General features: G+C 38.1%; 2 protein-coding genes across 2 annotated transcripts; both read left to right on the top strand.

Moving 5' to 3' along the window:
- Window positions 1–17463: 17463 nt before the first annotated feature.
- Window positions 17464–18407, top strand: LOC108309119 (olfactory receptor 150-like). Its single transcript, XM_017535324.1, is given in 1 exon segment — window positions 17464–18407. A coding segment is annotated over 1 exon segment (936 nt). The 3' UTR covers window positions 18400–18407.
- Window positions 18408–22910: 4503 nt separating this feature from the next.
- On the top strand, window positions 22911–23854 carry LOC108301099 (olfactory receptor 150-like). Its single transcript, XM_017524151.1, is given in 1 exon segment — window positions 22911–23854. A coding segment is annotated over 1 exon segment (936 nt). The 3' UTR covers window positions 23847–23854.
- Window positions 23855–24184: the final 330 nt, after the last annotated feature.

Here is a 24184-nt window from a genome sequence, read left to right as displayed (position 1 = left end):
AGAGCATTGTAACATGCATGGATGCTGCTGCAGGGCCCACAAAGAGCCGGCTCCCGCCAGAGAATATTGACCGGCCTATTCCAGCATTCATTCACTTCAGTTCCTGCACCCATTGATTGGCTTGTGTGCTTCCTCCAGTAAGGGATCGAATGTGGCAACTGAGTAAATGAGTCACCCTTGGTGAGTCTCATGAAGGGATCAAGGGAAATAACCCATCTCAAAGCCATGAATAGTACCAAACCCTATATATTTTATGTTTATTTTTCTCTCTACACACATACTCATGATAAAGGTTAATTTCGAAATTAGGTATTGCAAGAAATTAACAACTAATAATAAAATAGAACAATTATAAAATATACTGTAATAAAAGTTATGTGAATGTGGTCTCTTTCTCAAAGTATCTAATTGTACTGTAATCCCCTTGGACTGCGGTTTAATGGGGGTAACTGAAGCCAAAGAAAGTGAAACTGTTATCCACACGGTTTCAGTGGGGGATTGCTTTCATTTTCTTTGTGTACAGAGGAGCTTAAATCAGGTAGCCCTTCTTTCAACATTATTTTTTTTCAACATTGTTTTGTCTATTCTAGATCACAACAAAATACCACATCAATTTTTAAATTACTTAGTCAATTTCTACTTATAGAAAAAAAATGCCTCCTTGTGTGACTATTTGGGTTAATTACAATAAGTGAGTGAATTTGGAGATATAAGGATTTTAATTTGTTGAACCTTCAGATCCATTAATGTGGAATATCTGTAATTATTTAGGTCTTCTTTAATTATTCTCAACAGTGTTTTATAGTGTTCATTGATGAGGTCAATTTATTTTCTTATATTTATTTTTAAGCATTTGGTGTATTTTAATGCAATTATAAATAAGGTTATTTTACTACATTTCTAATTGTATTACAGATAGCAATTGTTTATAGAACTGTACCTGGTGTTTGTATAATAATATTTTATTTTGTAACTTTTAAATATCTATGTATTAGGTCTCGTAGTTGCTTTTTCAATTCCTTCGAACTTTCTGTGGAGAAAACCATGTAATATACAAATGAAGAGAGCTAGAATACTGCACAGAATTTCCTGTCCTTCCTTGCCCAACCTCTGGGTCCCACAGCCTGAATTTAAGGCAAACTAAATTAAACGAAACCCAAAATAACACCATTTGCAGACAAAAAGATCTCAGAAAGAATTTTCTGATCTGAGGAATAAGAAACAGTCCTCTAAAGGTCAGAGAGAATACAGAATATCCTCTGGGGTGTGTGTGTGTTGTGGGGGAAGGGTCCTCTAAAGGTCAGAGAGAATACAGAAAATCCCCACGTATGTGTGCGCGAGTGTATGTGCATGTGTGTGTGTTTTTCATTTTCTCCTACTCCTAATCCCTCACTTTCATTACAGCTGATACTGAGGCAGAGAGCGCATGGCAGGAACGGTCAAGGCAATGGCTTCTAGGGAAGTGCATAAAACTCTCAGGAAGGGGAATTGAAGATTTCAAGAATGTGGGAAGAATCTCTGTTGCATTTTTCAGTTTTTCCTCAACTTGCTCCAGAGGCAGATATCATCACAGAAATGGGCAGCAGAGTGGGAAAACTAAAGTCCCAACTCTGTAGCTAGCCAACAAGAAAAGAGAGTTAAAAGTGTAGATCTATAAGAATACAGAGTGTTTTTATAAAACAATCTCATAAAGTGTATATATGAAACCCTGGGCTCATCCTCATGCTATATGTGCATGGATTTGACCATAAACTGCTTATCACAGCTTTGCATAATTAAACTATGGGGTACATTTCCCTGATTTCTGACTTATACGAGGTGGTTCACATGCAAGACAGATCAAAATAATACTGTAGATTATTCCAAAACTGAACTGACATTAGGACTGTTACCCACAGAAGCCAGGCCTGAACTTACACTCATCTGTATTTGAAAAGACCCATTTTCTGAAAGTCACAGGTTATCACAATCTACCCAAGAAGAGACATGCAACCTAAAACGACCTACAGCTATTAAAGAAATTAAATTTATAATGAAGAACTTCTTACAGAAGGTAACTCTAAGCCAAGCTGTGAACAAAAGTCACTAACATTCACTGAGTTTTTGCTTCTTCGTCTGTAAAATGAAACTCACATTTCATACGAAATCCTTGTGGTGATTTTCTGAAATTAGATGATGGATGAGAATGTGTATAATTTGCAAAGCTCTATATAAGTGAAAAGAGATAACTAACTGAATGGCCCACCACACATGCACAGCCATTTTAGTTGAAGTAGAACCAGCTTAGGGTCTGGGAGGAAATACTGTTTTTGTCATATCAGGAAAATCTTTTTGTCTTTCCTCTCACAGATAAGTCTGTTCCTGAACACAGCTACTCAGTATGTAGAGAGTGGTACAGATGAGACTGTGGTTGGAAGTTGACATGAAATGCAAACTCTTGTCCACTTCAGGTGGGCAACCACCCAGCTAAAACAGGAAATAAGAAGAGCCTCCTTTTACATCCTAACAAGGAAGCAAGTGGGTCCAAGAGCAAAGGAGAATAAAGGTGGGAACGCTGTGGCTGGTTATGCTGGCATTCGTTCTGAATGTAGAAACTAGATGGCTCCAGATGGAACTGACATTAAATTAGCTCTTAAATCAGCTCTTAAGAACAGAAAAGGAGTGAAAATAAAGACATCATTGCTGTAGAGTGACAGCAAGATCATTTAAACTTGGTGTAAATACCCCTTTTCTGTTTTGTATCCTGAGAGAATTAAAGTCAGTGATGTTTATGACTAATAAAGACTCAGAGAAATTTTCCTTAATGATCAACTCATTTAACAGGCCTCTAAGCATTTGAAAGAGACAACACAATTTTACAATTAATCTCACAGTCACTTGTCTCCTGAGAGCCCCAGGCAAAACTCTCAGGGTACAGTCCACTTTCAGTCAAAGGAAATAACAGAAATGAGAGTAGATGTGGTAAAACCAGCAGAGTGGAGACGGTAGAAAGTTCTCAGTTTAAAATGTGAAAACAAACTTAGAAGAGCAAAACTGGCCAGGCGCGGTGGCTCAAGCCTGTAGTCCCAGCACTTTGGGAGGCCGAGGCGGGTGGATCACGAGGTCAAGAGATCGAGACCATCCTGGTCAACATGGTAAAACCCTGTCTCTACTAAAAATACAAAAAATTAGCTGGGCATGGTAGTGCGTGCCTGTAGTCCCAGCTACTCAGGAGGCTGAGGCAGGAGAATTGCCTGAGCCCAGGAGGCGGAGGTTGCGGTGAGCCGAGGTCGCACCATTGCACTCCAGGCTGGGTAACAAGAGCGAAACTCCATCTCAAAAAAAAAAGAAGAGCAAAACTAAGAGAGGCCATCCATCATCCAACTGTCCCTAGCCACAAGTGAAACTAAATAATGAACTATAACCTTTTCAAGCTTACCAAAAAAGATATCTGTATTCTTTTAGTCACCTAAAGCAAGGTATTTGACTCTTTACATGTATCCTTTATTCCTTTGTTATGCAGATTCCAATTTTCTTAAAGCTTTGATGCAGAATTGGAGAGCCCCAAAGTTGGGAGTTCTTGGCTTTGCCCTGAAAGGAATTCCGATGTGAGCTGGTAGGGTTAGCATCATTTAACAGAACAATTCTGCTCTTTGGGAAGTAAGGCTTACTCATCAGCAGTGTGCCCTGAATCAACAATATGGGCTACTGGTAACTATATTTATACTCATGGAAACCCACTTTCAATTACATGAAAATTAAGGAGTGGGTCAATGCAAATTGCATGGCCAGTTATTTACAACTTTCTAGGAAAGGGGTGACCACTTTCAGGCCATTACCATGGAAAGGGGTGGTAACTTCTGGGTCGTTGCCATCACATTTGTATTTGTAAACTGTTGTGGAACTTATGGGGCTGTCTTATGCTAATGAGCAGTGAGGGCAGCTTGGGATTGCTTTTCCACAGTCTGCTGGAGCCTTCACTTCCTTCTGTCTGGGTTAGATCCTGTTTGGGTCAGCAAAAGTTTGTGACCAGAAAACAAGATCGGCAGGTCTCCTACTTCAGCTTAAAAAAGAAAAGAAAAAAAAAGGGACCTTAGAGGTAGTACAGTTCAAGTCTTTGTGTGTGTGGGTGTGAGAAAGCAAAGATGATGGCATGTTTGAAGTCTCTCAAGCAGCTACTTTTGTACTGTATCTTCTCCACGAGTCAAATACCATTGAAGGAAAATGGGTTATTGAGTCCCTGTATTAGTCTGTTCTCACACTGCTTTAAGAAATACCTGAAACTGGGCAATTTATAAAGAAAAGAGGTTTAATTGGCTTATGGTTCTGCAGGCTGGACAGACTTCTGCTTCTGGGGAGGCCTCAAAAAACTTAAATCTTGGTGAAAGGCAAACGGGAAGCAGGCACATCTTACGTGCCCAGAGCAGGAGAAAGAGAGAGCAGGAAGGTGCCACACACTTTTAGACAACCAGCTTTCCTGAAAACCCTATCATGGGAACAGCATCAAAGGAGGAAATCTGCCTCCATGATCCAATCACCTCCCACAGGCCCCACCTCCAACATCAGGGATTAGAATTGGATGTGAGAACTGGGCGGGGACACAAATCCAAACCATATCAGTCCACAGACTGCAGTATTATCCAAATGTGTATGTAACTTATCTCCATACAGATTCAAGCCTCATCATCCAGAAACACTCCCTTGTCCAACTCAATGCATTCCTAATTTCCAGCAGCTGTTGTTGATGTTGATATTATATCTAGAACATAAAATGCAAACAAATTAGTTACATTCATATTATTTTTAAAGACTCAATACTTATTAACATAGCCAAAAACCAAGTTAAGAGTTAAGGGAACGTAAACTGAAGAACTAAGGAGAAAACAATGGAGATTGTTTAGACGAGAAATTAGTAGAAAAACAGAAAAATGCTTGCTTCTCACCTTCAAGGGTAAAGACTTGGATGATTAGGCCTATGTCTAATTTATTTTGGGATCTCTCACAACACCTAGCTTATTGCTTGACACATAATAAGAACTTGATGTTTTTTAGCTAACGAAAATAAATGATTATATGATCCAGCAATCCAATTCTGGGTACATATCCAAAAGAATTAAAATCAGAATCTCAGAAAGATATCTGCCTATCTGTATTCACTGCAGCATTATTTACATTACCCAAGGTATGAAAATAACCTAAATGTCCATCAATAGATGAAAGAATAAAAAAAGTTATTGATTTCTAGTTGTTGTGGTCTGGGAACATATTTGTAGATTTTCTATTTTAAAAATTTTAGTTAGCTATGTTTCATAGTCTAGACCATTGTCTATCTCAGTGAATGTTCTATGTATGCCTGAAAGGAATCTGTATTCTCCTGTTTTGGGATGGAGTATTCTATAAATATCAATTGCATCAAGTAGATTGATCAAGTTATTTCAGTAATCCATAACTCTGTTGGTCATGGTTATCCAGAGAAACAGAACCAACAGAGCAAAGACAGATATAATATAAGTATAGACAGATTACAGATATAGATAGATATATTTTAAGGAATTGGCTCATGCAATTGTAGGAGCTGGCAAGTACGAAATTTGCAGGGAAGGCCAGCAGGGTGGAAATTCTGGCAAGTGTTAATGTTGCAGTCTTGAGTCTGAAGGCATGTACCTAGAGCCAGGATTCCTTCCTCTTTGGGATACCTCAGTCTTTTTTTCCCAAGACTGAGGAAAAAATTGGATGAAGCCCACCCACATTATGAAGAATAATATGCCTTACTCAAGTTCTGTTTATTTAAATGTTAATCACATCTTAAAAGATACTTTCAGAGCAACATCTAGACTGGTATTTGACCGAACAACTGAATACTGTAGCCTACCCAAGTTGATACATAAAATTAACTATCGTGATATTCTTTCTGATTTTCTGCCTACTTAATCTTTGAGCATTTTGAAAAACCCTTATCAATCATTAGAGAAATGAAAATTAGAACCATGGAGAGATACCGTCTTATGCCAGTCAGAATGGCTATCATTAAAAAGTCAAGAAATAATATGTTGGTGAGAATGTGGAGCAAACAGAATGTTTTTACTCTGTTGGTGTGAACTTAAATTAGAACAATCTTTTTGGAAAACAGTGTGGAGATTTCATAAAGAACTAAAAATAAAACTACCATTCAATCCAGCAATACCTCCACTGGATATAAACCCAAAGGGAAAGAAATTATATCAAAAAATACTGACACATGTGTGTTTATTGCAGCACCATTTACAATAAAAAAGATATGGAATCAACCTAAGTATCCACCAACAGATAATTAGATAAAGAAAATGTGGTATACATATGCCATATCTGTATGCATTTCACATTTTAGATTATATTATATGTATATATGATCATATATATAGTGTAAATTATGTATATTATATTTATGCAATGAGTATATATTACATTATAATGTAATATATAGTGTAATCTACTCTTTTAATGGGATACTCCAAATTCCTCCTTCCTATTCTTTATGACATTGTCATTATTTTACTGATCCACATATCATAATGACCCAAAATATTGATACTATTATTGCTTCAAATAGTTACCTTTTGGATCAATTCAGATTGAAAATTTATTTTAATTTCATCTGTCCCTTCTCTTGCTTTCCTTTGTTTATGTGAGTCTATGTTTCCAACCTAAATTATTTTCTTTCTACAAAAATTTTAGTTCAGGTCTGCTGGCAGTGAATTCACTCAGGATTTTTGCTTGTTTGTTTTATTTTTGTCTGAGAAAGTCTTTGCTCTTCTTTGAAGGCTAATTTTTCTTAATATAAAATTTTAGGTTATCAGTTTTTTAAATAACAAAAAAAACACTTCAGATATTTTACTCTACTCTCTTCTTGCTTGCATGGTTTCTGACAAGAAGTTTGCTATGATTTCTATTCTTGTTCCTCTACAGGTAAAGTGAGTTCTCGATTACACTGAGACTCTCCTCTATCCACTCCCAGATTGCTTCTAGAGTTTCTCTTTTCCTTTAATTGTCCACAGTCTGAATATGCCATACCTCAGAATTGACTTTTGTTATTTATCTTGCTTGCTGTTCTCTGAGACTTTTGGGTCTGTGGTTTGGTGTCTGTCATTAATTTTGAAAACTGATAGGTTATTGCTTCAAATATTTCTTCTTTTTTGTTCTCTTTCTTATTCTGATGTTAAAATTACACATTGGTTAAACCTTTTGATATCATCACAGAGTTTTTGGATATTTTCTAATGTTTTAAATTTTATTCTCTTTTTCTTTGTATTTTACTTTGGGAAGTTTCTATTGACAGAACTTCAAGCTTACTGATCCTTTCACTGTTCATGTCTGGTGGACTGAAGAGCCCATCAAAGGCATTCTTTATTTCTGTTAGTGCTTTTTTTTAATTTCTAGAAATTCTTTTTTATTCTTTTGGTAAAACAAGTTCCTATCTCTCTGCTTAATTACCAATCTGTTCTTCCCTGTTATTTATTTTTTATTTATAGCTCTTAAACATAAGTTATCAGAGTTATTTTAAATTTCCTGTTAAATAATTCCAACATCCCCATCATACCTGAGTTTGGGTCTCATATTTGCTTGATTTCTTTAGAATATATATATTTTTCTTGCCATTTGGCAATTCCATGACTTGTTGAAATTTACCTCAGTACTACAAGGTACTGAGGTAAATCAGCCTTTAGTGAGAAGATTTGCAATTAACATGAATCTTTGTAATCCACAGTTATTATAATGGGTGGGGGCTGATGGAAAAGTGGTAAGGTATGGGGAGAGGTACCTTTCTATGACCTTCTGGTTAAGTCTCAGTCTTTCAGTGGGCCTGTGTCTCAGGGATGTGACCTTCAAAATGTTTCTGTCCTTTCACCAACCAGTAGCTACAGGTTTCTCTTCCTTTGTCCTCCTCTCTTGCCTGTATTATTATAATTTTATTTATTTTTTGAAAACCTTTCCCATTTTGGCTGTCCTTTTTTCTCATTAGATAAGACAGGAAGACTAGAGATGGGGCATAATCCATTTCTCCCATAGGAGAAAAATTTTGAGAATTGCCATCTGTCAAATTCCTTCCCCCCATAAATTAGCTCTTTGTTAGGAAGAAGACTTTGGGTGGGTTTCAAGATGGCTGCTATTCACACCCTGTCTGCCTTGGCTGAGAGGAAATCTGTCTCAGATTTTTACCATGACAACCTACAGGATTCCTGGAGGGAAAGCCCATGTAAATGTGAGATCTACCTATGACTAGGGATCCCAGGAGCTTCTCGCTTTCATGATAGTCTGTATTCAGAATCCAGCAACGTATCAAAATAATTATTTGAATGTTACTATCGGCTTACATAAATAAGTAGCCTCTGCTTTGGGTAAGCAATTCAAAGAGCTACCTCTCTGGATGCAGAGAGCTATCTCCAGATTTAAAGGTAGTGGTTTGCCTTGAAACCTATATTTTCTGGTGGGTTCAGAAAAGTCATTACTTTCTAGTTTGTCTAGTTTTTTTTCTTATACAGCTAGGAATAACAACTTCTAGGTTTCTTACATGTAGCTAAGTCTATAAGTCAGCATGTAAGTTTTGATACCTGATGTTTGTTAGTTTAACATAGAAAACAAAGGAGGCATCATCTAAGACATAATTAATAACATCGTTATACGTTGATGTAGCTTCTCTATAAAGATTACATGGGAACAGATTAAAAATGGCTAGTGCTGTGAACATAATCATAATAGGACCCTTGAAAGAAAAAGAAGTAGATTAATTATAGAAAGTTGATTTAACTACGCAGAATAAATTAAATGCATGCCTAGATTAATTTCCCTGGACATACCCACTGAGTCCATATTAGTTAAAGTGCTTAAATGTATTACTGAAAACAATTAATATTTTCTGCATACTTACCATAATATGAATATGGATATTGTAGTATTCAATTGGTGCAATAAATCCACAATGTAAGTGCTATTACTAGCACTATTTTGAAGATTAGGAAACGGGCTTTTACATAGGTTCAATTGCTTTCCCTGTGTCATGCAGGCAATAAAAAGTAGAGCAAGAAATTGAGCTGCAATTCATGTGACTGCAGAGCTCATGTTCTTAACCAGCACTATATTTCCTCTCAGAACATAGAAATATATTTCTGCACAAAATCCTATGATTGATAAATTTGACCATAGTCTTTTAAGGTATGAGATGGCCTCAAGGCATCAACATATATGTAAAATGTAAAGTGCTAGTCAGATTACACATGTCATATTGTGATAATTTATGGGCAGCTCCAGGGGAAATTGACATAAGAGTTCACGAAAGTGGCCAAAAGAAGGCTTGAGAAATATTTCATGAACTCATACATGAGAAGGCATGAATTGAGAAATATTTGATGGCAGAAGAAATTGTGGTGGTATAAAGTCCCAGAAGTTCCCCACACACCTTTTCCACTTCTCTGTCAAGATGGATATAGCATAACTCTGGAGCTCACCTTCTAGGTTCAGGACTTACTTATATGATCCTCTGAGAGTATGCAAATGCTTAAATGCTTGAGCCACAAATGACAGGATCTCATTGCACAATGAACTTATCCTACTTAGCAATGATCACTTTTATGATTTTACATTTGAAGAAATTTTTTTACCATTTTATCCTCTTCCACTGAACGAGTATTAGCCAGTGAAAGTTTTGGCCATGATGGTAATGTTCTATGTATTCTGCATTTTTCAATACTGTGGACATTAGCAATATATTAAGAACTTGGAATGTACCAAAGTGTCAGATAACATGCATTTTTAATTTGCTTTAATTTGGTTAAATTTTGAATGTCACAGGGCTAGTGGCTACCATATTGTTAAGTATAGTCATCACATGTCCCAGTTTGCCAGGCATGATACTGGATTATGCCTGTCGCCTTTCTGTTTTTTATAGTTTCTTCATGCAAATTTCTGTGCTTTAGTATCCTCATCTATAAGATGAGGTAAATATTCAAGCATAAAGTGGAAAAGTGCTTAAACATTATTTGATGAACAGTAAGCCCTATAAACCTGTTTACTATATATGCATTAAGTTCAATTGTAAGCAAATTTAAAAAATACAGTTTGCATTTCTGAATGTAAGTCTTTATTTTTTTGAGATGGAGTCTTGCTCTGTTGCCCAGGCTGGAATGCAGTGGTGCGATCTTGGCTCACTACAACCTCCACCTCCTGGGTTCAAGTAATTCTCCTGCCTCAGCCTCCTGAGCATCTATCTGGGACTACAGATGTGTGCCACCATGTCCAGCTAATTTTTGTATTTTTAGTAGAGATGGAGTTTCATCATATTGGCCAGGCTGGTCTTGAACTCCTGACCTCGTGATCTACCTACAAGTGCTGGGATTACAGGCATGAGTCACTGCACCCAGCCCCTAAGTGTAAGTCTTAATGTATAACATCGTATATCGCATGTCTGTTGAATAAAAAACTTGAATTTAAAAAAAAAATGTCGTATTCTAAATATAATAATTTTATGAGCAAACTAAACTTATTGCCTAGGTAAGTTTAGACCAATTGCTCAAGCTTTCTACACTCTTTTCTTTTTAAATGGGCATAATAGATTGAGTCATATGAAACTGCTACCAGACTCAACCTAATATTACCTTCTAGATTGATCTACTGTGAGAATTAAACATGTTAGCAAATGTAACAAGATAAGAATAATGTGTGATATTTAGTAAGTGTTCAGTAAGTCCTGGCTATTATCATTATACACATATGATGTCTGCACATAAAACAAAGTATCTTGGAAACTATAAAGAACAACTTCTAGTAATTATATGTAACTCTTTTTCCAAATCTTACATAAATGGAAAAGGCTTCAAATATTTCAAAAAATCATATTCAGATAGGCAGCTGTTTTCTGAGGACCTCCTAGAACCACACATACTAGGCTTTGATTTCTAGCTCTTTACATAATGGCCGCTACTATTTCAACACAAAGAGAAAAGACTGTACACAAGGGAGCTAATGGGAGTGTCATACAAAGGATGTAAAAGGCAAGCTCATCATGGAATAATAGCCTAACAGGTTAATTGCTCTTGTATCCAAATAGCTCATCCTTGGTGAGAGGAAATCTTGAGGGAGTTTATATGTTTTTGATGACACCTCTTATACATCAAAACCCTAGATAAAAATAAGGTCACTTTGGCAAGTGCCTTGAGTAGCGTTATAAAGAAGCTGCAAGAGGAAATCATGGCTTTTGATTCATACTATCTATGTGAGCTACTCAGAAATTGAGATCTGCACTTTGAATTCTGACATCCTAAGTAAATGAGAGCACAGGAGTCTATTTTGAACTGCTATCATGGACATTATCAAGAGCTATATAGAGAGTATTTGGTCTAAAGCTTACATGTAACCACAACCAAGGTTTCCAGGTAGAGAAAAGGTGAGTATCTGAATTCCGTGTTTTAGAACCTGTCAATCTCAGAATGTTGATGAACATTCATGAAATCTAACCTCCTCACAACGCTATAGGAATTTTCTAAATCTACCTGAAAATGATTATTCATCTTTTGCTGTATACATCTGAAAAAAGAAAATTATCTTTCTCTTTTTTTTTTTTTTCTTTAAGACAGCGTCTTGCTCTGTCACCCAGGCCAGAGTGCAGTGGTACAATCTCAGCTCACTGCAAACTCCATATCCTGGGTTCAACTGATTCTCCTGCTTCCACTTCCAGAGTAGCTGGGATTACAGGCCCACACCACCACATCCGGCTAATTTTTGTATTTTTAGTAGAGACAGGGTTTCACCATGTTGGCCAGGCTAGTCTTGAACTCCTAACTTCATGATCTGCCTGCCTCGGCCTCCCAAAGGAAAATTATCTTTTTCATAATTCAACCTATACTACTTTTGCACATGTTCAATGGCTATAGAAATTTTGATGTTGAAACAAAAGTTATCTCAGACTGTAACTCTGCCTTCTGAGGTAATGTACAATAAGTCTAATCCTAATTTGTATTACTAATCATGTAGATACTAGGTGTAAATTATTTTGATCTAAATTTTTAATTTTCCTGCATAATTATAATTTATGAATCACCATCATAAATTACAGACCCCAGAATTTAGCATAATTCCCCAGATGCAATTTGTATTCTGTGGCCATCACTTCCCTCATTTTGAATACTGTGTTCCTTTTAATTAATTCTTTGGGATTTATTGACATCCCCTGGATCCACATCTTTTGAACATGAGGAACTGGAAGGCCAATGCTTCTCAATTTTGAAGTTTATGCAGACCTAGCTTATTCCTTCTTATCCTTCCACTGAGGTTTCTCTTAAAAGTCTTCACTGGCCCCTACTCTGAACTAGCACCATATTCACCATATTCATAGGTTCTTGTAGGACCTGTGCAATCATGATGTTTTTTACCTTGTCTAGACTGCCTTCTAACCCCCTTCTAGATAGAAACATTCTGAAGAGCAGGGATTCTGTTATTCATCTCTTTATCCTGAAAGGCCACAGCAAACATTTGCTTATTGCTGTTAAATTCTTCTTGGCAATATCAGTCCATATTAATAACCTAATAATATCTTCTTGGATCATTATTATCATATAAGTATTTGTTAATATTTTCTATATTAGTATAATTTACACAGTTTGTAATAATTTATTGTATGGCATTATCCATGTTACTGATAGCATGATTTTTCAAGACAAGGCTAAATATAAGCTTTTATGAAATAACAACTGAAGATTTCTAAATTTATGATTTGTCTTTAGATGCTCCCTAACTTCACATAACTATGAGATATTATTCTGTATTTTCACCTAGCACACACAACTATATCATGTCCATAGACTATTTCAAGAGGTTAAGCAAATACTGTACTAAAATCAATATAACTTAGGACTACACCATTCTTTTATTCTATTAATCTAGTAAAAACTCTAATGAAACAATAATTCTGGATATACTTTAGCAATATTCTTCTGGTTCTGAGTCATCACTGCCTTCTTTTATGATAACTCAAAACAGTTCTCTCCCACTCCCCACTAATGAAAATTCTGCCATTTGCAACAACATGGATAAACCTGGAGGACATTATGCTAAGTGAAATAAACCAGTCACAGAAAAACAAATGCTGCATATCTCCATTTATATGAGGTATGTATAATAGTCAAACTCATAAAATCAGAGAATACAATAGTGGTTTCCAGGAGCTGAGATGTGGGAGAAACAGGGAGTTGTTCACTGCGTATACATTTTCGGTTATGCTAGATGAATATGTTCTAAAGATCTGCCATACAACATAATGTGTATAGTTGACACAATGGACTTCAAAATTTGTTTGGAGGGCATGCTTCATTTTAAATATTCTTACTAGAAAAACAAACAACATAAATGGACACAAGAAAACTTGGGGCGGTCATGAATACATCAGTTACCTCGATTGTGGTGATGGCATCAAGGATGTTTACCTATGTCCAAACTCATCAAATTATACACATTTAAATAGGTGCCTGTATATCAATTCTACTTCCGTGAAATGGTTTAAAACAAAAATATCCTTTGCTCCCCTTAAGCTGTTTTGCTATTTTGCTTCATCTCTAAGATAGGCTAAGACTATGAACGCAGCCAGGTTGTTTGGAAGTTCTTTACAAGTAAAGATCGTGGGCGTTCAAACACACAGGTGTTGTTAACAGGGCAGAACAGGAAGCAGTAGGCATTAAACGCATGTGTCAGGGTCTGACTTCAGTAGGAACCGTTCACATGCAATCAATCAGAGCCCCACACCTGCTGTAAAAGTTACAAAGATTGGACAAGAGGTCGTGGAGCTTCTATGATGGGGTCTAATAATAAGTCGAACAGACTTGTGAGAGGCAAGGAACACAGGAAAAATAGTCAACTGGCCAATGCAAAGAGTCAGAAATGCAAGAGGATATGGAAACTGAGCTCTCTTAACACAGGTAAAATTGGGAAATATATTAAAATAAATAACTGGGATCTTATAAAAGATAACTGGGAAGCTATCATTTCTGGGCTTGCAAAATCAGCAATAGTTTGAATTGTTCAGGAGCTGACAATTTGGTACTGTAGATTTCCATCAACTTTTCTAATGAAATATATAGAATTGACTCAGAGTTAGGGATGGTTGACCTCTGCAGGAGATGGCAAAGTGAGGAGTCAGAAGATGTCAGATAGCAAATTACTGGGTGCCTCACTTAAACCTACTGGATATTTTCTGACAATCTCCGACTATACTGTGATTTCAGTCCTCCTTAACTCTATGTACTTTTTAAAATTTATTTTTTTTCTCTGATAAGATACACAAGAAACTTTTTAAAGTGAGTGTGTGTCTGCCCAAGGTCCTCCATATAGTACCTGTGTATCACTGCTGCTTACTCAGGGCCCGCGGGTTCTTCATTAACAGGTGATGAATGCGGCTGGGACGGGGTCCTTTCCTTCAATGCAATGGGTTTTCTTCTGGCCCAGTGTGTGTCTAGAAATGTTGTCTGGGAGCTATGGCCTAGAAGAGAGGCTTACTGACTCTGACTGGTGCCCTCTCTTGCTGTGGCTGAGCTGATACCCAAGAAGCAAGACAAAGTCCTCCCCACTCTTTCATTTTCCTCAGGTGGAAGGAAGGGGTCTCTTTTGGAGTCACTAGCTGTGCAGCCTGAGGTTAGGGGAGGGAGGATGCCAGCACTCCCTTGACTGCCCTCGCTGGTGTCTCAGTATGTCATATGTCCCCACAGGGCCACTGTCTCTGGGCCTACTTTAGTACTAGGCATTGCCTAAGAGTTGCAGTCCTTACAGCCTTCAGTTGGACCTGAAGACGCAGAGTGCTGTAGCCCTCGGTGGCAAGGTTTGCTGGCACTCAAATTCTGACTGCTGGCATCAGAGGTTCCCCACTGGCTAGGGCTGGTTTAAATGCTCCCTCTATGGGCGGACATCAGCTGTTGGTCCGCCTTTCCTTTCTGCTCTAACAGGACAAGCACTGAGTTCGATGCCTCATAATTGCTGTGTTCTCCTTCCCCCAGTGCCCAGAGATGCTCTCCTGGCCAGGCCACAGCTGCTGGGGGCGGGGGAGGTGTGGTGTCCATGATTCAAGACTGTTTTCTCTCTCTCCAGTGCCTCTTTCAGGATATGCAGTTAAAGCCCAGAACTATAAGTGTTCACCTTATTTTTGGTTCTTATGAGGCAGTTTTTTTGTGTGTGGATAGTTGTTTAATTGCTGTCCTTGTTGGGGGAATGACGGTTGGAGCTTTCTGTTCTTCCATCTTGCTCTCCCCTCCCCAGTTATCACTGTTCTATATATACATTTGAAACTGTGATAACCAAAAGTTACTTAAAAATTACAAGTAAGTCCTTACTCTGGGAGGACTTCACCATTATGAGTGAACTCTGTTGCTGTAGACAAAAAGTGCTGACAAGAAAGTGGCAGAAAAACATTTTCTATTCCATTAAAAAATTTCAAAATGTAATTACTGTCACGTTTTTACATGACTCTAATTTAAGTAATAAGCAGGTAGGAAGCATGTGAAAACTGCCAGTAACAAAAACAGATCATTTTACTATTAATTATCATTAGTATTGTACTCAAAATATCTTGGTACTGTGAGGCAAAGTACTACAAAAAATATGAAATTTTGACTTTATATTTACCTGTTCTCCCGTGACCTGCAGTGTAAGCACAGAAAACACAGCAGACATTTTAGTGATAGGAAGGCACCATTCACTTAAAAGAAGTTCAGATGCAAATGGCAATTTGGGAAAGACAAAGGCTTTTTATTTTAGTTATTTCATGTTGTGAACCCGGTTGAGTCCCTTTATTTATCCACCATGTATTGAACAATTTATGCATGTATAAGTCATAAGTACAAATATGGACTCTGGTCTAATTTAAATTGCTCAATAAATGCCAAGTATAATCTTTATAATTTTTCTGCCATGCTTATGTTCTTTGAATCTAGTCTGTGTTTGTACATGATTTGGTTTTAGGAAGATGGCATTTTCAGAAGATATCAGTATTAGCTCATGTATTTTTTTTTTTTAATTTCTCATGGCTAAGTCAAATGTTTCATCTGTACTTCTAGAAAATCATCATTCACATCTATATTGAAAAGCCACAGTGTTACCATGAAAAACATTATTCAAGTCTCTGAATATTGTAGCTTCTGCATTTATAAAATGGGATTAATATTCTTGTAACCCATAGTGCTGTGGGGGAAAGAAATCATTTAACATTTATGAAAGTGCCTGGACAGTTCTAAGCATGTGGTAAACACGAAATAAATAGAAATATCATCTTGCTTTTCAATCTTATCTAAATAAGAATGATACCTTTGTTTACTGATACTTCACTAATCTCTTATACTACCTTTCATATCTCTTTCTTTTGAACATAGAACAGTCATCACAGTGTCCTATGCTCAGACCTTATTAGTTTTCTTCCAAACTCTTATCCTGAAGCTAGAGAGATATCCATATTTTTTCCTGCTTTGGTTTACCTTGCCGCTGAGCAAATGCTGTTAAAAACTCTGGTTTGAAGGTGAGTGCAAAATATATCAAGACACAGTGCACACTGTTACTACAGTCTAAGCATCATGCAAGATTGCCATTCTGCAGTCCAGGTCTTCCTACAGGCCTAGAGGGCTATGGACCACATCAGGACAAACCAGAGTACTTAGCACATGCTGGGCACCCCATCAGTGTTTCTGGGATGAATACATTTGATATTTATTATTTCTTACTCTGAATTCTCCTCACTAGGAAACTCAAACCCTTCTTGGATGTGGAGTACAAATGGTTTATATTAACCATTCAGTTACTTTTTAGAGCCATGATTTCTATGTTTTTAAAGCAGCGCCACTAGTCAAGGAACTCACTGAAGGGAAATCTAGCCTCGAATAGTGTGGATACGTCACCGTTTGTATTTTACGTGAATTTTTTCTTTCACATTAATTGTTGTAAGTGATTTCACTGATACGAAAAAAGAGGTAAAGGTAGGAGGGAAGCCATGAGCAGCTAAAATAATAGATGAAAGGTGAGACAGACAGGCCTTATCTCCTTGATTATTTACTTATTACATGCCTAACTTTGGCAAATACCCAATCGCTATTATACTCTGTTACCTAACAGTAAAATAGGTACATTAGCATTTGCTCTACTGAAAGAGTCGAGAGGATTACAAACAAGGCATGAGAAGTTCTTAGAACATTCAGTCAAAGTTATCAGTACAGTTCTTTGGGTGTTCAGGGATTGAGCAGTACCAATATCCACTCTTATAGCATAGAATACAAACAGAGACAGTTCTGAGATGTATCTGTGTATCCCATATTTCTGGGATCCCAGGGTCTTTTACTGCTAACATAGATGAGGAACAGGCAGAGAACTGCAACTACCTGGTTAAAAAAACCTTGAATTTCGTTTCACATTTTATTGTGTTAGTGGGATAATAAATACCTAACTCAAATTTTCTTTTTCTCTTTCTGCATAAAATTTCCAGAGAAAATGGTAGAAGGAAATTATTCCACAGTGACTGAGTTTATCCTCGCTGGGCTAACAGACAAAATAGAGCTCCAGCTGCCTCTTTTCCTCCTCGTCCTGGGAATCTATGTGGTCACAGTGGTCGGCAACCTGGGAATGATCACACTGATTGGGCTCAGTTCTCACCTGCACACTCCCAGGTACTATTTCCTCAGCAGTCTGTCCTTCATTGATCTCTGCCATTCCTCTGTCGTTACCCCAAAAATCCTGGTGAACTTTGTGTCAGAGAGGAATGTTATCTCCTATGCAGCATGCATGACTCAGCTCTACTTCTTCTTTGTTCTTGTCATATCAGAATGTCACATGTTGGCTGCAATGGCTTATGACCACTACATTGCCATACGTAACCCACTGCTTTACAATGTTGCCATGTCTTATCAGGTCTGCTCCTGGTTGGTAGTTGGGGTGTATTTCATGGGTTTGATTGGTGCCACAGCTCACACAGTCTGCATGCGAAGAGTGCTTTTCTGTTACGCTGATGTAATCAACCATTACTTCTGTGACCTTTTCCCACTCCTGGGGCTCTCCTGCTCCAGTACTTCTATCAATTAAATAGTAGTTTTGTGCTTCAGTGCATTTAATATCCTTTTCCCCAGCCTCACCATCCTTAGCTCTTATATCTTCATCATTGCCAGCATTCTCCGTATTTGCTCCACTGAGGGCAGGTCTGAGGCCTTCAGCACTTGCAGCTCCCACATCCCAGCTGTTGCTGTTTTCTTTGGGTCTGCAGCATTCATGTACCTGCAGCCATCATCTGTCAGCTCCATGGGCCAGGGGAAAGTGTCATCTGTGTTTTGTACTACTGTTGTGCGCATGCTGAACCCCCTTATCTACAGCCTGAGGAATAAAGATGTCAAAGTTGCCTTAAATAAGTTCCTTGAAAAAAGACGTTTCTTGTAAAGGGGGGTATTTTGCTTTAGCAAAAAAATGTTAATTTCTGGAAAAGGTTGATAAGGAAACAATCTAGAGACAGCAAGGTATGTCCANTGCAACAACATGGATAAACCTGGAGGACATTATGCTAAGTGAAATAAACCAGTCACAGAAAAACAAATGCTGCATATCTCCATTTATATGAGGTACTCATAAAATCAGAGAATACAATAGTGGTTTCCAGGAGCTGAGATGTGGGAGAAACAGGGAGTTGTTCACTGCGTATACATTTTCGGTTATGCTAGATGAATATGTTCTAAAGATCTGCCATACAACATAATGTGTATAGTTGACACAATGGACTTCAAAATTTGTTTGGAGGGCATGCTTCATTTTAAATATTCTTACTAGAAAAACAAACAACATAAATGGACACAAGAAAACTTGGGGCGGTCATGAATACATCAGTTACCTCGATTGTGGTGATGGCATCAAGGATGTTTACCTATGTCCAAACTCATCAAATTATACACATTTAAATAGGTGCCTGTATATCAATTCTACTTCCGTGAAATGGTTTAAAACAAAAATATCCTTTGCTCCCCTTAAGCTGTTTTGCTATTTTGCTTCATCTCTAAGATAGGCTAAGACTATGAACGCAGCCAGGTTGTTTGGAAGTTCTTTACAAGTAAAGATCGTGGGCGTTCAAACACACAGGTGTTGTTAACAGGGCAGAACAGGAAGCAGTAGGCATTAAACGCATGTGTCAGGGTCTGACTTCAGTAGGAACCGTTCACATGCAATCAATCAGAGCCCCACACCTGCTGTAAAAGTTACAAAGATTGGACAAGAGGTCGTGGAGCTTCTATGATGGGGTCTAATAATAAGTCGAACAGACTTGTGAGAGGCAAGGAACACAGGAAAAATAGTCAACTGGCCAATGCAAAGAGTCAGAAATGCAAGAGGATATGGAAACTGAGCTCTCTTAACACAGGTAAAATTGGGAAATATATTAAAATAAATAACTGGGATCTTATAAAAGATAACTGGGAAGCTATCATTTCTGGGCTTGCAAAATCAGCAATAGTTTGAATTGTTCAGGAGCTGACAATTTGGTACTGTAGATTTCCATCAACTTTTCTAATGAAATATATAGAATTGACTCAGAGTTAGGGATGGTTGACCTCTGCAGGAGATGGCAAAGTGAGGAGTCAGAAGATGTCAGATAGCAAATTACTGGGTGCCTCACTTAAACCTACTGGATATTTTCTGACAATCTCCGACTATACTGTGATTTCAGTCCTCCTTAACTCTATGTACTTTTTAAAATTTATTTTTTTTCTCTGATAAGATACACAAGAAACTTTTTAAAGTGAGTGTGTGTCTGCCCAAGGTCCTCCATATAGTACCTGTGTATCACTGCTGCTTACTCAGGGCCCGCGGGTTCTTCATTAACAGGTGATGAATGCGGCTGGGACGGGGTCCTTTCCTTCAATGCAATGGGTTTTCTTCTGGCCCAGTGTGTGTCTAGAAATGTTGTCTGGGAGCTATGGCCTAGAAGAGAGGCTTACTGACTCTGACTGGTGCCCTCTCTTGCTGTGGCTGAGCTGATACCCAAGAAGCAAGACAAAGTCCTCCCCACTCTTTCATTTTCCTCAGGTGGAAGGAAGGGGTCTCTTTTGGAGTCACTAGCTGTGCAGCCTGAGGTTAGGGGAGGGAGGATGCCAGCACTCCCTTGACTGCCCTCGCTGGTGTCTCAGTATGTCATATGTCCCCACAGGGCCACTGTCTCTGGGCCTACTTTAGTACTAGGCATTGCCTAAGAGTTGCAGTCCTTACAGCCTTCAGTTGGACCTGAAGACGCAGAGTGCTGTAGCCCTCGGTGGCAAGGTTTGCTGGCACTCAAATTCTGACTGCTGGCATCAGAGGTTCCCCACTGGCTAGGGCTGGTTTAAATGCTCCCTCTATGGGCGGACATCAGCTGTTGGTCCGCCTTTCCTTTCTGCTCTAACAGGACAAGCACTGAGTTCGATGCCTCATAATTGCTGTGTTCTCCTTCCCCCAGTGCCCAGAGATGCTCTCCTGGCCAGGCCACAGCTGCTGGGGGCGGGGGAGGTGTGGTGTCCATGATTCAAGACTGTTTTCTCTCTCTCCAGTGCCTCTTTCAGGATATGCAGTTAAAGCCCAGAACTATAAGTGTTCACCTTATTTTTGGTTCTTATGAGGCAGTTTTTTTGTGTGTGGATAGTTGTTTAATTGCTGTCCTTGTTGGGGGAATGACGGTTGGAGCTTTCTGTTCTTCCATCTTGCTCTCCCCTCCCCAGTTATCACTGTTCTATATATACATTTGAAACTGTGATAACCAAAAGTTACTTAAAAATTACAAGTAAGTCCTTACTCTGGGAGGACTTCACCATTATGAGTGAACTCTGTTGCTGTAGACAAAAAGTGCTGACAAGAAAGTGGCAGAAAAACATTTTCTATTCCATTAAAAAATTTCAAAATGTAATTACTGTCACGTTTTTACATGACTCTAATTTAAGTAATAAGCAGGTAGGAAGCATGTGAAAACTGCCAGTAACAAAAACAGATCATTTTACTATTAATTATCATTAGTATTGTACTCAAAATATCTTGGTACTGTGAGGCAAAGTACTACAAAAAATATGAAATTTTGACTTTATATTTACCTGTTCTCCCGTGACCTGCAGTGTAAGCACAGAAAACACAGCAGACATTTTAGTGATAGGAAGGCACCATTCACTTAAAAGAAGTTCAGATGCAAATGGCAATTTGGGAAAGACAAAGGCTTTTTATTTTAGTTATTTCATGTTGTGAACCCGGTTGAGTCCCTTTATTTATCCACCATGTATTGAACAATTTATGCATGTATAAGTCATAAGTACAAATATGGACTCTGGTCTAATTTAAATTGCTCAATAAATGCCAAGTATAATCTTTATAATTTTTCTGCCATGCTTATGTTCTTTGAATCTAGTCTGTGTTTGTACATGATTTGGTTTTAGGAAGATGGCATTTTCAGAAGATATCAGTATTAGCTCATGTATTTTTTTTTTTTAATTTCTCATGGCTAAGTCAAATGTTTCATCTGTACTTCTAGAAAATCATCATTCACATCTATATTGAAAAGCCACAGTGTTACCATGAAAAACATTATTCAAGTCTCTGAATATTGTAGCTTCTGCATTTATAAAATGGGATTAATATTCTTGTAACCCATAGTGCTGTGGGGGAAAGAAATCATTTAACATTTATGAAAGTGCCTGGACAGTTCTAAGCATGTGGTAAACACGAAATAAATAGAAATATCATCTTGCTTTTCAATCTTATCTAAATAAGAATGATACCTTTGTTTACTGATACTTCACTAATCTCTTATACTACCTTTCATATCTCTTTCTTTTGAACATAGAACAGTCATCACAGTGTCCTATGCTCAGACCTTATTAGTTTTCTTCCAAACTCTTATCCTGAAGCTAGAGAGATATCCATATTTTTTCCTGCTTTGGTTTACCTTGCCGCTGAGCAAATGCTGTTAAAAACTCTGGTTTGAAGGTGAGTGCAAAATATATCAAGACACAGTGCACACTGTTACTACAGTCTAAGCATCATGCAAGATTGCCATTCTGCAGTCCAGGTCTTCCTACAGGCCTAGAGGGCTATGGACCACATCAGGACAAACCAGAGTACTTAGCACATGCTGGGCACCCCATCAGTGTTTCTGGGATGAATACATTTGATATTTATTATTTCTTACTCTGAATTCTCCTCACTAGGAAACTCAAACCCTTCTTGGATGTGGAGTACAAATGGTTTATATTAACCATTCAGTTACTTTTTAGAGCCATGATTTCTATGTTTTTAAAGCAGCGCCACTAGTCAAGGAACTCACTGAAGGGAAATCTAGCCTCGAATAGTGTGGATACGTCACCGTTTGTATTTTACGTGAATTTTTTCTTTCACATTAATTGTTGTAAGTGATTTCACTGATACGAAAAAAGAGGTAAAGGTAGGAGGGAAGCCATGAGCAGCTAAAATAATAGATGAAAGGTGAGACAGACAGGCCTTATCTCCTTGATTATTTACTTATTACATGCCTAACTTTGGCAAATACCCAATCGCTATTATACTCTGTTACCTAACAGTAAAATAGGTACATTAGCATTTGCTCTACTGAAAGAGTCGAGAGGATTACAAACAAGGCATGAGAAGTTCTTAGAACATTCAGTCAAAGTTATCAGTACAGTTCTTTGGGTGTTCAGGGATTGAGCAGTACCAATATCCACTCTTATAGCATAGAATACAAACAGAGACAGTTCTGAGATGTATCTGTGTATCCCATATTTCTGGGATCCCAGGGTCTTTTACTGCTAACATAGATGAGGAACAGGCAGAGAACTGCAACTACCTGGTTAAAAAAACCTTGAATTTCGTTTCACATTTTATTGTGTTAGTGGGATAATAAATACCTAACTCAAATTTTCTTTTTCTCTTTCTGCATAAAATTTCCAGAGAAAATGGTAGAAGGAAATTATTCCACAGTGACTGAGTTTATCCTCGCTGGGCTAACAGACAAAATAGAGCTCCAGCTGCCTCTTTTCCTCCTCGTCCTGGGAATCTATGTGGTCACAGTGGTCGGCAACCTGGGAATGATCACACTGATTGGGCTCAGTTCTCACCTGCACACTCCCAGGTACTATTTCCTCAGCAGTCTGTCCTTCATTGATCTCTGCCATTCCTCTGTCGTTACCCCAAAAATCCTGGTGAACTTTGTGTCAGAGAGGAATGTTATCTCCTATGCAGCATGCATGACTCAGCTCTACTTCTTCTTTGTTCTTGTCATATCAGAATGTCACATGTTGGCTGCAATGGCTTATGACCACTACATTGCCATACGTAACCCACTGCTTTACAATGTTGCCATGTCTTATCAGGTCTGCTCCTGGTTGGTAGTTGGGGTGTATTTCATGGGTTTGATTGGTGCCACAGCTCACACAGTCTGCATGCGAAGAGTGCTTTTCTGTTACGCTGATGTAATCAACCATTACTTCTGTGACCTTTTCCCACTCCTGGGGCTCTCCTGCTCCAGTACTTCTATCAATTAAATAGTAGTTTTGTGCTTCAGTGCATTTAATATCCTTTTCCCCAGCCTCACCATCCTTAGCTCTTATATCTTCATCATTGCCAGCATTCTCCGTATTTGCTCCACTGAGGGCAGGTCTGAGGCCTTCAGCACTTGCAGCTCCCACATCCCAGCTGTTGCTGTTTTCTTTGGGTCTGCAGCATTCATGTACCTGCAGCCATCATCTGTCAGCTCCATGGGCCAGGGGAAAGTGTCATCTGTGTTTTGTACTACTGTTGTGCGCATGCTGAACCCCCTTATCTACAGCCTGAGGAATAAAGATGTCAAAGTTGCCTTAAATAAGTTCCTTGAAAAAAGACGTTTCTTGTAAAGGGGGGTATTTTGCTTTAGCAAAAAAATGTTAATTTCTGGAAAAGGTTGATAAGGAAACAATCTAGAGACAGCAAGGTATGTCCACAAGTAATGAGATGGCTGCTACTACTTGGTTATTTGGAAGAAAGATGCCAAAGGTAAGGCTGAATTTATAGAATCAGTAACATATGGGCACCATTTATGGGATGCAACAGAGTTCATCCACCCAGAGTAAAATGTATCACTTCTAAACATTTAAAAAATTTTTTAAAAGTCTCCATGTGAGTGATTATACTTTATATGTATGGAATATGGCACCTTAGGCAAAACTATTTATGTCACTTTAGGGAATAATTA

This window comes from Cebus imitator, unplaced genomic scaffold (genome assembly GCF_001604975.1).
Source record: "Cebus imitator isolate Cc_AM_T3 unplaced genomic scaffold, Cebus_imitator-1.0 Scaffold0, whole genome shotgun sequence".
Taxonomy (NCBI): domain Eukaryota; kingdom Metazoa; phylum Chordata; class Mammalia; order Primates; family Cebidae; genus Cebus; species Cebus imitator.
Note: the sequence above shows the minus strand (reverse complement) of the source record. Positions and strands in the feature narration are given on the sequence as shown.